General features: G+C 48.9%; 5 protein-coding genes across 5 annotated transcripts; 4 read left to right on the top strand and 1 right to left on the bottom strand.

The window, feature by feature from the left end:
* Positions 1–831: 831 nt before the first annotated feature.
* On the top strand, positions 832–2,715 carry TGAM01_v202073 (hypothetical protein; the record flags this gene model as incomplete). The annotated part of the gene is made up of 7 exons (XM_018800301.1): positions 832–1,005; positions 1,057–1,114; positions 1,168–1,454; positions 1,509–1,922; positions 1,976–2,187; positions 2,254–2,425; positions 2,479–2,715. 7 exons carry the CDS (start codon positions 832–834, stop codon positions 2,713–2,715), a joined length of 1,554 nt encoding a protein of 517 aa, XP_018666443.1.
* A 2,347-nt stretch (positions 2,716–5,062) lies between these two features.
* TGAM01_v202074 (hypothetical protein) lies at positions 5,063–6,119 on the top strand (the record flags this gene model as incomplete). The annotated part of the gene is made up of 2 exons (XM_018800302.1): positions 5,063–5,239; positions 5,283–6,119. 2 exons carry the CDS (start codon positions 5,063–5,065, stop codon positions 6,117–6,119), a joined length of 1,014 nt encoding a protein of 337 aa, XP_018666444.1.
* Positions 6,120–6,682: 563 nt separating this feature from the next.
* On the top strand, positions 6,683–7,855 carry TGAM01_v202075 (alcohol dehydrogenase; the record flags this gene model as incomplete). The annotated part of the gene is made up of 3 exons (XM_018800303.2): positions 6,683–6,841; positions 6,897–7,292; positions 7,361–7,855. 3 exons carry the CDS (start codon positions 6,683–6,685, stop codon positions 7,853–7,855), a joined length of 1,050 nt encoding a protein of 349 aa, XP_018666445.1.
* Positions 7,856–7,940: 85 nt separating this feature from the next.
* On the bottom strand, positions 7,941–9,741 carry TGAM01_v202076 (hypothetical protein; the record flags this gene model as incomplete). Its single annotated transcript, XM_024548912.1, has 5 exons — positions 7,941–8,301; positions 8,368–8,603; positions 8,689–8,785; positions 8,839–9,540; positions 9,626–9,741. The coding sequence occupies 5 exons, from the start codon at positions 9,739–9,741 to the stop codon at positions 7,941–7,943; spliced, it is 1,512 nt and encodes a 503-aa protein (XP_024406315.1).
* Positions 9,742–10,145: 404 nt separating this feature from the next.
* On the top strand, positions 10,146–11,165 carry TGAM01_v202077 (alcohol dehydrogenase; the record flags this gene model as incomplete). Its single annotated transcript, XM_018800305.1, has 1 exon — positions 10,146–11,165. The coding sequence occupies one exon, from the start codon at positions 10,146–10,148 to the stop codon at positions 11,163–11,165; it is 1,020 nt and encodes a 339-aa protein (XP_018666447.1).
* Between the last annotated feature and the right edge of the window lie 286 nt (positions 11,166–11,451).

Consider the following 11,451-nt stretch of genomic DNA (forward strand, 5'->3'; position numbering starts at 1 on the left):
AGATGCGGGGTAAAGAGGCCGATGGATGAGAAAATTGGGGAGATCTGGGGTATTCTAGAACACAACGTGCCACTGCCTGCTAGATGAAAGCGAGAGAGGCGAGAAGAGACGCCGCCAAGTCTTGGCTGCGCAGTAGATTAAGAATAGAGACTACGTAGTCTATCTGACTATCTCTAAAAGTGGCAACTAGATGCAGCCGAATCTCACTGCCGGCCAATCGCTTCAAGAATCAATGGGGTGTTAACAGGGATCAGCGGAACCGATGGCGTTAACCTACAATCAGTGCAATAAGTCGCCTATGCATGACTCAAGCCTCCCTAGGCTCAATCGTCAACGTACCACTTGCCATCTACTGATAACGATAACTCATCTTCAACACGTCGGTTCCGATACTTATCAGCATCAGCAATCTTTAACTCGAGTCAACACCCACACACCCAGACATCTTTCCCCTTGCAGACAATAGTTTGTCCAACAAAGTGCGGGGGATGCAACTAGGGCCGTTTTCCCCAGATTCTGCACCTTATTTCCCCAGATGATGGCGTTTTGATTCGCTCAAACACAATCCGGAGCGTTTCCGGCACGCCAAGCCACTGGTACTGTTGACCGAGGATATGGATATGTGGCGTGGAAACAAGTATATTTCAACCTCTTGATGGCCCCTACATGTTGCTTTCAAAAATTCCTCAGGCTTCTCGGCTTCTCAAGCTCCTCCTTTGCTGAACTCTATGAGACTTGATTCTTCATTCCATCATCTCCATTCAATCCATACCAGCCCTCATCCTTTTAAGAACCACACCTACAGAGGGAGCATCGTCTCCTCTCCACATTATGGCGTCCTACAGGTCTCCCACTGAGAAGGTCGACGTGATGGAGGCAGAGACAGTCAATGCTTCTGACCGAAGCGGCAAAGTAGAATATGACGACAGCAAAGGCGTCAGAGCTGTTCCAGGCACTACTCTAGAATCATTCTCCCACCTGGACGAGAAGAAGATTCTTCGCAAGGTACGTTTGCTCTACCCTCACGAAGTCCATGTTGCTGATCAAGTGCTGTAGATGGATCTGCGGTTGATCCCCATGCTTGCACTCCTCTATCTACTCTCCTTCTTAGACCGTAGGTGAAGCCAAATCACCCTCATTGTTATCATACTAATATCGCTCATGTAGGAGGAAACATCGGCAACGCAAAAATCGAGGGCCTCCAAGAGGATCTCAACTTGTCACCCGACCAATATAACTGGTGTCTGACCGTCTTCTTCTTCACTTATGCAGCGTTCGAAGTGCCCTCTAATCTGCTTCTCAAGAAGCTCCGTCCCAGCGTCTGGCTTCCCACAATCATGGTTGCCTGGGGCACAGTCATGACTCTCATGGGCATCGTACGCAACTATCACGGTCTTCTCGTCGCCCGCATTTTCCTGGGTGTCACCGAGGCTGGTCTGTTTCCAGGTGTTGCCGTATGTCTCAGTAACTCCTGTCTTCAAACTCTACCTTAACTAATGAACGCCTAGTACTACCTCACCATGTGGTATTGCCGCCATGAGATCCAATTCCGCCAAGCCTTGTTCTTTTCTGCAGCCTCGATTGCCGGTGCTTTCAGCGGCCTCCTAGCCTTTGGCATTGCCAAGATGGACGGAATTGCTGGGCTAGAGGGCTGGCGCTGGATCTTCATCCTCGAAGGAATTGCGACGGTCGTCGCAGCGGTGCTGGCCTTTTTCGTCTTACAAGACTTTCCCGAGACGGCTACGTTCCTCACTGAAGAGGAGAGAGCCTTTGTGGTATTCCGTCTAAAGTACCAGGCCCAAGCAGGAAACATTGATTCGGATCAGGTGCAGGTTGCCCAGGCCGAAGAGTTCAAATGGAAGTATGTCTGGGGTGCCTTCAAAGACTGGCAGATTTGGGTCAGCATCATTATGTATTGGGGTGTAAGTAGTCAACTCCTCTTTTCCCTTGATCACGGTTCTGACAACATGGACAGGTCGTTTGTCCCCTGTACGGAATCAGCCTGTTTCTTCCTACAATCATCAAGAATCTCGGATACACGGCGAACAAGGCCCAGCTCATGACGGTTCCCATCTACATCACGGCTGCTATTCTCGCCGTCATCGTGGCATATGTCTCTGATCGTGTTGGAAAGCGAAGCCCCTTTATCATTACTCTTTATTGTTTCTTGATTGTTGGCTTCTCCATGTAGGCTTTTCTCCCCACCCTTGCCAGCTTCATGTCCGTCAAGCTAACCACTCTTCCCTTACCCAGGTGTATTTCAACTAGCAATCCCAAGGTGGTCTACGGCGGTGTCTTTATTACAGCCTGTGCCATCTATCCAGCCTTTCCAGGTGTCATTTCCTGGCTCTCAAACAACTTGTCCGGCAGTTACAAGAGGAGCGCCGGAATGGCGATGCAGATTGGTATCGGAAATCTCGGCGGAGTAAGTTTTTCTGTCCTTGGTAGGATTTCGGATTATGTTAACAATTTGGATAGGCAATGGCAGCCAACTTCTACCGACAGAAAGACGGCCCTCGCTATATCCTCGGCCACGCATTGGAGCTTGGATTCATCGGCGCTGGAATTATTGCTGCCCTTGTCTTAGTCTTCTCATACTTGCAAATCAACAGAAAGCGTGAAGCCAAGGTGGCTCAAGGAGAGCTGGATCGATATTCTGCGGAAGAGCTGTCTAGTAAAGGCGACAAGGCGTTGACGTGGAGATATATGCTGTGAGACATGGGAGAGGTTTGAGTTACAACAGCTTAACTAGCCAGGCCTGGTATATCAATTTTCTATTTATTTCGGTCATTTTCGTACAGTAGTAGCTCAACTCACTTACTTGCAGCGTCTCGTGCTCCTATCCTTGTCATGCAAGTTAATTTCGCACATAGCTAACTAAGCTGCTAGGCAGGATGCCTTGTATAAACGCAGCGCCCGGTTTGTTAGCGACAAGGATATCCTATAGTTGGCGTGCTTATGGTGGATATATCTCTCAATAGACAACAAGAATACTTAATACATTAATGTACCCCACAAGCACCCGCCCAAGTGGATTCGCAGGCTCGTATCCTACTATAATAGGGTAATAGAATGCCAAAACCTGGGGAGCAAAGACTGGCAAAAGTACAGGCCATCTAAAGGAAAGAAAGAGTCGAATCACATTACGTAGAAGGGATTTAGCCATAAAGCAGCGTTATAAATTAGGGTAGGCAAGAGATCTCACACAGGACAACGAGACGGAGATGATTTCCACCCTGTCTATAAAACGCCAAGTCTGTCTAGAAAACGACAAATCTGCAGAATGTGACGGCGATATACTGTAGATCTGCCACACCGAGCTCCACCTAAATATAGTGAGGCTGATCTGTGTGGCCATTAAGCCTATTTGGCTCCCTTCAGATCAGAAGATCAGATATCATAATACAGTATATAAGTACATACATGCCAATCGTCGTCATAGCACCAAACGTGACCTTAGCCGTCAAGTGCCAAATCGATAGCTGTATTCGTTACGCGTATTTATAGGCCGTCATCATCTTATTTCCTTTTTGGCTGTAGTAGCATTGGGGCCCAGTATAAACCTGCAGAAACGTCACATTGCGCCCTGTCCCTCGTAGTATAGAAATCTCGGATGAAGTGAAACTGGTGAAATGGTAATGGGATAATTCTTGTATGCTGGAAATTCGAAGGTCAGTCGTCTATTACAGTGCCTGTAGCGGTATTAAACAACCGTCTCTCGTATTCCTCGTCACGCCGTTGACGTAGGTTGGCTTGAACAGAATTGATCACCTCAACACAGCGAATAGCACGAAAGAGGTCCGGTATAAGTGATGACCCTTTGGAGATCTGCGTCCCTTTTTCGCCAAGAAATCACCAGCCAGCAGCCAGCCGCGCGCCCAGCCACATAGGCTTTACATGTGTCCTCCCATTATAGTAGTACTAGCACAGACTGGTAGTAGCACAATAGCACTGCTGGATCTGTCCCAGAAATGCGGTTAAACGCTAGTTACGGAACCCACGCTCCGAAATGCGACTACTGATCAACTAACCACTTATACGTAAATGATTGTTCGCCGTTGCGACACCAGAATGGCGGTGTGATGCGCCGTTTTGCTGGTAAAAGCTGGAACAACTGTATTGGGTACATGAATGTTTGGCAGCTAGAGAGACTGATTGCCGGAGAGGAAGTCGTTGGGTATAAGCCTGGATGCGGCAGTGGAGGTGGGTATTTTGTGATTATATATGCGAGACTAGATTTGCATGCCCCAGCATTTTGCCTATGGCGCAATAAATCGTCTCTGTTTCTGAATTTAGCCAGAGAGCACTTTCCGAGGACACCGAAAACCGGGCTTCTGTACCTCAAGCAAGCTCAAAACTGTAGTGTTTGCCCGTGTAGTCCATAAGCTACAAGCTGGAATCTTGCCATTGAATGTCTTCTTTTGAAAATGACTAATGCCAAAGGCCCAGCCACCTATGAGGCCCCATATAGTTATGCCATCACGCTTTTGTAAGCAACTTCCCAACCCAGCACGCTGCCACAGCTCCAGACAGAAAACCAAAGAGGAACCAGCGATTGGTCATCGAGAGCAATGCCAAGCGGTACCTGCATCTGGCATTTGGAATACAACCGCATCATTTCCTGTATAGGAGCCTTACGTACTCATCACCAAAGTCGTTAGCATTGTCCTAATGCCGCTATTCGCTTGACTGATTCCATTCAGCTAAACTCCAGCCTCCTAAGGCCCAAAGACCCTGCATGAGCCTGGCGGGGCGCTTACATAGATGAACTCCCTAGGCGTATTAATAACGGCTTTAAATCAGTACCCAGCCAAATGGAATCTGTAGTGGCTAGGCCTACATGAGGAAATGTCCAATTGTGGTATTGCTGTTTGTAGAAACAATGAACGGACAGAATGAGAGAAACAGACGGCAACGCCTGTTGAGTAAATCACGATGCAGCCAATATATAAGACGAAGAGATGTCGACCATTTGCGATTTACTTCATCACACACACACAATATCACACACACTCTTATCCAACCATTTAGGATACAAATGAGATACCCAATACAGCCAAAAATGCTATTCTCAGCTTCATTAGCGACCGCCTTCATTGCGTCCGCAGCAGCAGCCGCAGTTCCACAATGGGACCAATGGGCACACGGCCGAGTGCTGGTCAACAACATCACAATGCACTACCGCTGGGCTGGATCAGGACCGCCAATTGTGCTTGTCCATGGCAATCCTCAACCCAGTGTAAGCTTATCTCACAACAATTGTATGATTAAATGGTTTACAGCTAACAATGGCTCAATCACAGATTACTTGGCGGCTGCTCGGCCCCATGTTGGCTCAAAAGTATACAGTCATTGCTCCCGATAACCGCGGCATGGGAGACAGCACCATTCCCCCAGACGGCGACTACACCTCAGAGGCCATGGCTTCTGATCTCGAGGGCCTCCTAGACTATCTCAACATCACAAAGGCCAGCGTCTTCTCACACGACAAGGGCGTTGGTGCCGCCGTTGCCCTCGCCATCAAGAAGCCGTATCTCGTCAACGCTCTCGGCGTCGTTGAATATGGCCTGCCCGGCCACGGCTATGAGCAGGCCTGGACTCCGCAGTACAACTGGGATACTTACTCACTCTACCCGCTTGCCGTCTGGGCCGTTCCAGACGCAGCGGAGCGCTTCCAAAGCGGCCGCGAACGTGAAGCCGTCCTCTCATTCCTCTTTCATGCCTCTTACACCGGCCTCTCGGGATTCCCCCTGGACGTCATTGACCGCATCGTCGACGACCTGCGCAAGCCCGGCGGCCTTCGAGCCATGTTTGGCGCCTTTGACGCCAAGATTATGGGCAAGGACGCCGCTTTCTTCAGCGTGCTCAACAAGAAGCCGCTGGACTTGCCCTTCCTTGCTTTGGCTGGTGAAGCCAGTCTTGCTTCTGTATTGAAGCCTGTCTGGGGCCCGATTGGAAAGAACACAACGCTTGATGTTGTCCCTCAGGCTGGACACTTTCCTGCCGACGAGAACCCCGAGTGGCTGTTCCAGCGCATCAACCAGTTCTTCGACCCTTACTTCCACCAGCTCAAGAAGGTTGACCTGTCGGTGCTGAAGAACCGCGTCACCTTGGTCTAAGTAAATTTACTGAGATACGACAGCGAGCCAATTGGATTGTGACTTGGTAAAAGGTGGAGGACATAATGAATCTGTTTTTCTTTAACACTTACGTACTCTAGTAATAATTGCCTCATTTCTCACGCAACGAATGAAATAAATATAGACCGAGTTGGACTTGGAGAACTTTTCCCACCAATCTTGTGCATTTGGTAAACACCGCAATAGTTATTTTCCTACCAATTGTCTGCCTGGGGCTGCTATCCAGATCCGGACTCGTCTGCCAGCCACTTTGTGCTAAAAGAGCAGATAGTGCGCAAAGCATATTGCTCAACAGGTTCTAGCGTTACGATGAATAATAGACAGTAAATGCTTACTATTCAACTCGCGTTGAATGTACTGAACGGCATTTGGAATTTGGAATCTGTATCTTTCGTAGAATTGGTAATATTGAAGCAAGAAAAGATGAATAAGTTGTATGGCTGTCTTTATAAAAGTGGAATGAGTCCTGGTGTAAGATAATTGTTGTCAGAATAGCGACAACATTAAACGCTACGCTCTACTTTGCAACCTCATCAATCAACATGGCAGAAACACTCAATCGACAATGGCGGCTCAATGGCTTTACAGGCTTTGACTCACTTGTGCTCAAAGAAGACGGCATCCCAGAAGTCGGCGACTTGGACGTCCTCGTGCGTTGGAAATATGCATCACTCAATTATCGTGATTTAGTCGTTTCGAAGGTACTTCAGAATAACCCAAAGAGTTCAGCAAAATTCGCGGCTAATAGATTCTCAGGGCACATATCCTCTCGGAGCTCTTGATGGCGTGGTTGTAGGCTCTGACGCCGCCGGCGAAGTTGTCAAGATTGGGTCAAAAGTGCACTCATTCAAACCAGGAGACCGAGTCACTGGCATCCACCTGCAGACATGGCAAGAAGGCACCCTTAAAGCGGAAGATATTGGCAACGCTACTGGCGGTAAACTCGACGGGGTGCTACAGGACTATGGAGTGGTTCCTGGGAGCGGACTCGTCAAGATTCCCGAAACCCTGGATTTGCAGCAAGGCAGCACTTTGACTATTGCGGCGATAACGGCCTGGGATTCTCTTGTTGGCCTTCCAAGCAAGCGTCTCGAAGCTGGTCAATGGGTGCTGACTCAAGGTTCTGGCGGAGTATCTGTATTTGCCATTCAGGTCAGTATTTCTAATCTCCCGGCTAGAAAACATTGATGAACCATTCTGACAGTAAGATACACCACCAGTTTGCCAAAGCAATGGGTGCCCATGTAATTGCCACCAGCTCCAGCCAAGCAAAGATGGACCGGTTGAAGAAACTTGGTGCAGACTATGTCATCAACTATAAAGAAGTCCCAGAGTGGGGAGCAGAAGCCAAAAGGATCGCCAACGGTGCTGGCGTAGATCATGTCATTGAGGTTGGAGGACCAGGCACGCTCCGCCAATCTCTCAACGCCATCAAAATCCAAGGTGTCATCAGTCTTGTTGGCTTCATGGCTGTCAGCGAAAACAGCAACGATCCCAAATTATTAGAGGCGCTTTATTACGGGTGCATAGCGCGCGGCGTCTTGGTCAGCAGCAAGCAGGAGTTTCAGAAGATGAACGCGTTTATCGACGCAAACAACATTAAGCCGGTAATTGATGAAAAAGTCTTTGACTTTGCAGATGTTCCGGCAGCATATCAATATGTGTGGGATCAGAAGCATTTTGGTAAAGTTACAATACGAATAGCTTCAGAGTAATATAGAAGAGAGCATTTTTCGATACCCTCAATGTCTTCAGTTGTTCTGTGCCCAGGGTTAAAATTTAATCCGCATTGAAGGAGACTCAGGCTCCCAAGCGAAGGGCCTTTTGCGCCTCTAGTAGCTCAAGGTAAACGCTCGCTACATGCCATCGTACGGAGATGGTCTGGAACGCTTCACGCAGGCTCTTTAGTACCTCAGCTCCGTGCGGTGCTTTCTCAGCAGGACGCATGAGCATTCCACAAACGCGATAAGCAAAATATAGACCCCATGGTGACACATCTTCTGAGTCGCGGCCCAAAAAGCACTGGCGATCGACGAGATTCGCATTAATTCGGCCTATTATCTGGTGCAGAACGTCTCGGGCTCTCTGGGAGTAGGCGCGGTTGGAATCTTTGGTGTTGGCGGATATTTGTAGGTAGGGTGTATACAAAGCAACGAGGGCGCTGAACGGAATACAATTAGTGCTTGTGGAATGATCGTTTTTGAAAAAGAAAGAAAAAAACACAGACCTGTAGATAAATGTAATTTGATCATAATCTGGGCGATCGACATCCAGTGCAGCAGCGAGCATCGACTGTAGCGTGCGATCAAGTTGTACCCAGGCGATATCTTGATCTGTAGAATCCCTTGAGATGTGCTGAAGCACTTGACCCAGCAGGTGAGCAGCCTGACATAGGAGAGAGAATTTACTCATGTGCCCTGTTTTCGGAGATGAGAGCGTGGAGAAGTCGTCGAGCTCAATCGTCTGATTGGGGAGTCAGCAGCTGCAAACTGAAACACAGAATCCAAGTGGAATTAAGATACGGGGACAAAACGCCTGAATAACTTACGCCAAGATCAAATGCGGCATCATCGACTGGTAGCAGATCATCAAGTCGTGGATGCGCAGTGACAAACGGCCGTCCCGGGCACCCAATGCTCACGAATCTTTTGTTGTCAATATACGCCAGCAAATTGGGTCAACCTTGATCCATACTTACCGGTCTAAGATGACAATGGCCCACCAGATTCTCCGTCGTTCTTCGACTTCCACCAGAGTAAGCACTTTTGTAGCTGGCACCATGTGGCCGATGTTGAGCCCCAAGGCATGAGCATATCTCGCACATTGGCCGATTGACAAGAAGGAGGCTGGATAGATGCCGTGCCCCAGTTCGTATAATGCCACGAGGATGCCTGCCTGCAGCACTAGGAGAGAAAACGAGCCTTCAACCTCTAGGTAGAAATGCTTGACTGTGTGATACAAAGTGGTGCGAGGATTCGGCGAGTCAGCAAGTGGAAGCGTGGTGATGAGCTTGAGTGCTAGTAAAAGCAAGGCTACATCAGGTCGAGAGTGGAACGGAGGTTGTATGTAGAGGTCATAGAACCGCTTCTTCGAGATAAAAGGCATCCATTGATGAATGTGCCCAAAGAACTTGTCTGCGGTGAGTCGGATCTCATCCAAGCTGCCTAGCAGTTGCAGCACGTGTTGCGGAATGGCCGGTATAGCGTGCAGAGTCTCTACTTGGCCAAGCCGTAACAGATCGGGATCGAGGAACAGGATAGTTGCAAGGTCGATAACTTGGGGTTGTGGCTGCGCTTGGTCCAATAGGGAAGAGTGCCATTGTGTCTCAGCAGTCGAAGCGATAGTAGAGTGACTAGTTGTCGATAGATTCGGCTTCCAGTATTCGCATGGACGATTTTTCCTGTGGTTCACCCTTGTGTTAGTTCTCTTGACGTTACCGTCGCTGATAACAGCTTTGGAAAATCCATGTAGATGGCGGCGCTTACCTGGCGCAGAGGCCGCATCTGGGAAGCGCCTTATCGCACTTCTTCTTGCGTGATCTACAGAATTTGCAGGCTTTCGGCGCTTTTCCAAGGCTAGACTTTGCGTTAATTGCCTGCATGATGAATCAAGGAGATGAGAAGAGGTCAGATTTGGGATGAAGAGTGTCGGTCTTTGACGGACTCTGGCGGAGTGTATGGGCGCAAAAGAAGCCGACAAGTGGCGGGGAAGTCGGCGGCATGTGGCAGAGAGACTGGCGCAAATTGGCGGAGAAGAGGCGGCCGTTTTGTCGGCTTTTGAGGCGGATTGTAAAGCGGAGAGAGGAGCATGGATAGACGATGGCGAGATGAAGTGTTGCTTCTGAGCAACAAAAAAGATATAAAGTGAAGAAGAAGGAACTGTTAAAGGATATTGGAAGTCAAAACAATAAATAGAGAAGAAGAGAAACATCGATTGTTAGTTGACGCAGCTCGCTCCTCCACAACTCAAGACGCCGATTCTTACCCCGAATCTTTTCGAATAAAAATGGACTCGCCAAATCCCTACGCTGCTGCCCATGCAGATCCCAATGGCGCTGGAGATACTCGGCCAACGGCCCTCCAAATCATTCAAGGCGAGGGTGCTGAGAGTAAGCTTGTCGGTAAAGTCATTGTCATTACTGGGGCCACTTCGGGCATTGGAGTTGAAACAGCTCGTGCCTTGTTAGCAACAGGAGCAACTCTATTTCTCACGGCTCGCGATTTACTCAGAGCCAAGAGGAATCTTGCGGGAGTACTTGAATCCGACCGCGTGTCGCTAGTGGAGATGAATCTGGATTCTTTCAAAAGCATGCGCTCTGGGGCCGAGGAGATTCTCTCTGCTTCCAAGGGTCAGGTCAACATCCTCATCCACAGCGCGGGAGTTATGGGCATCCAGGAATATTCACTCACCGAAGATGGGATTGAAGCACAATTTTCCGCCAACTACCTAGGCTTCTTCCTCCTCTTCCAGCTGCTGAAGCAGGCTCTGCTTACCAGCATCACCCCTGACATACATTCTCGTGTGGTGATTGTGGCCTCGTCTGCTCACCGAGCTACCAGCGCCCCAAGAACTGGAAATTACCAATTGCAAAGAAGCGAATACACTCACGAGACTGCGTACAACAACTCGAAACTCGCAGCTGTGTATCTGGCCAACAAGATTGATCGCTTGTACGGCTCTGAAGGACTGCACGCTACCAGCGTGCATCCTGGAGCTATCCACACTGACATTTCCCGGCATTTACCACCAGAGTCTTTGGAGGCCATCTTGAAGAATCCATATGTCCGCAAGATAATGAAGTCTGCCGAGCAAGGGGCGGCAACAACTGTCTGGGCAGCAGTCAGTAAGAGCTGGGAGAGTAGAGGCGGCAGATACCTCGAGGACTGTAGAGAAGCTGAACGAGGCGTCGATGATGGACAAGTTTTTGGCGTGGGCTGGGTTGAGCAAACTTATAATGTCAATGAGGAAGACCGCCTATGGGAAGAGTCTCTAAAGCTGGTTGGACTGGAAGCGAAGCAGGCTTGAGGAATTATTCACTCGTGTGCATGTACTGGGCAAACATGGTCTGACTGAAAGACACTAGAAGCAGTCCGCTAAAGACGCAAAAGCTGAAAAAAAGGAGCTCACCAAATGCAATATTTGCAGTGAATCGTGCGAGAGAGCGAACCATCAGCGTGGGGCTGTATATATGTTTTCTGTTGGGCGACTTATGTGATTCGGCCGCAGCTGACCGGGATTGTATCAAACAAATTAAGCAGGGAAAAAAGAAGAGGAAATAAAGAGAAAAAGATAGGAGAAAAAGGAAAAGAGT

The sequence above is a fragment of the Trichoderma gamsii genome (genome assembly GCF_001481775.2).
Source record: "Trichoderma gamsii strain T6085 chromosome Unknown Scaffold_5.2, whole genome shotgun sequence".
Lineage (NCBI taxonomy): Eukaryota > Fungi > Ascomycota > Sordariomycetes > Hypocreales > Hypocreaceae > Trichoderma > Trichoderma gamsii.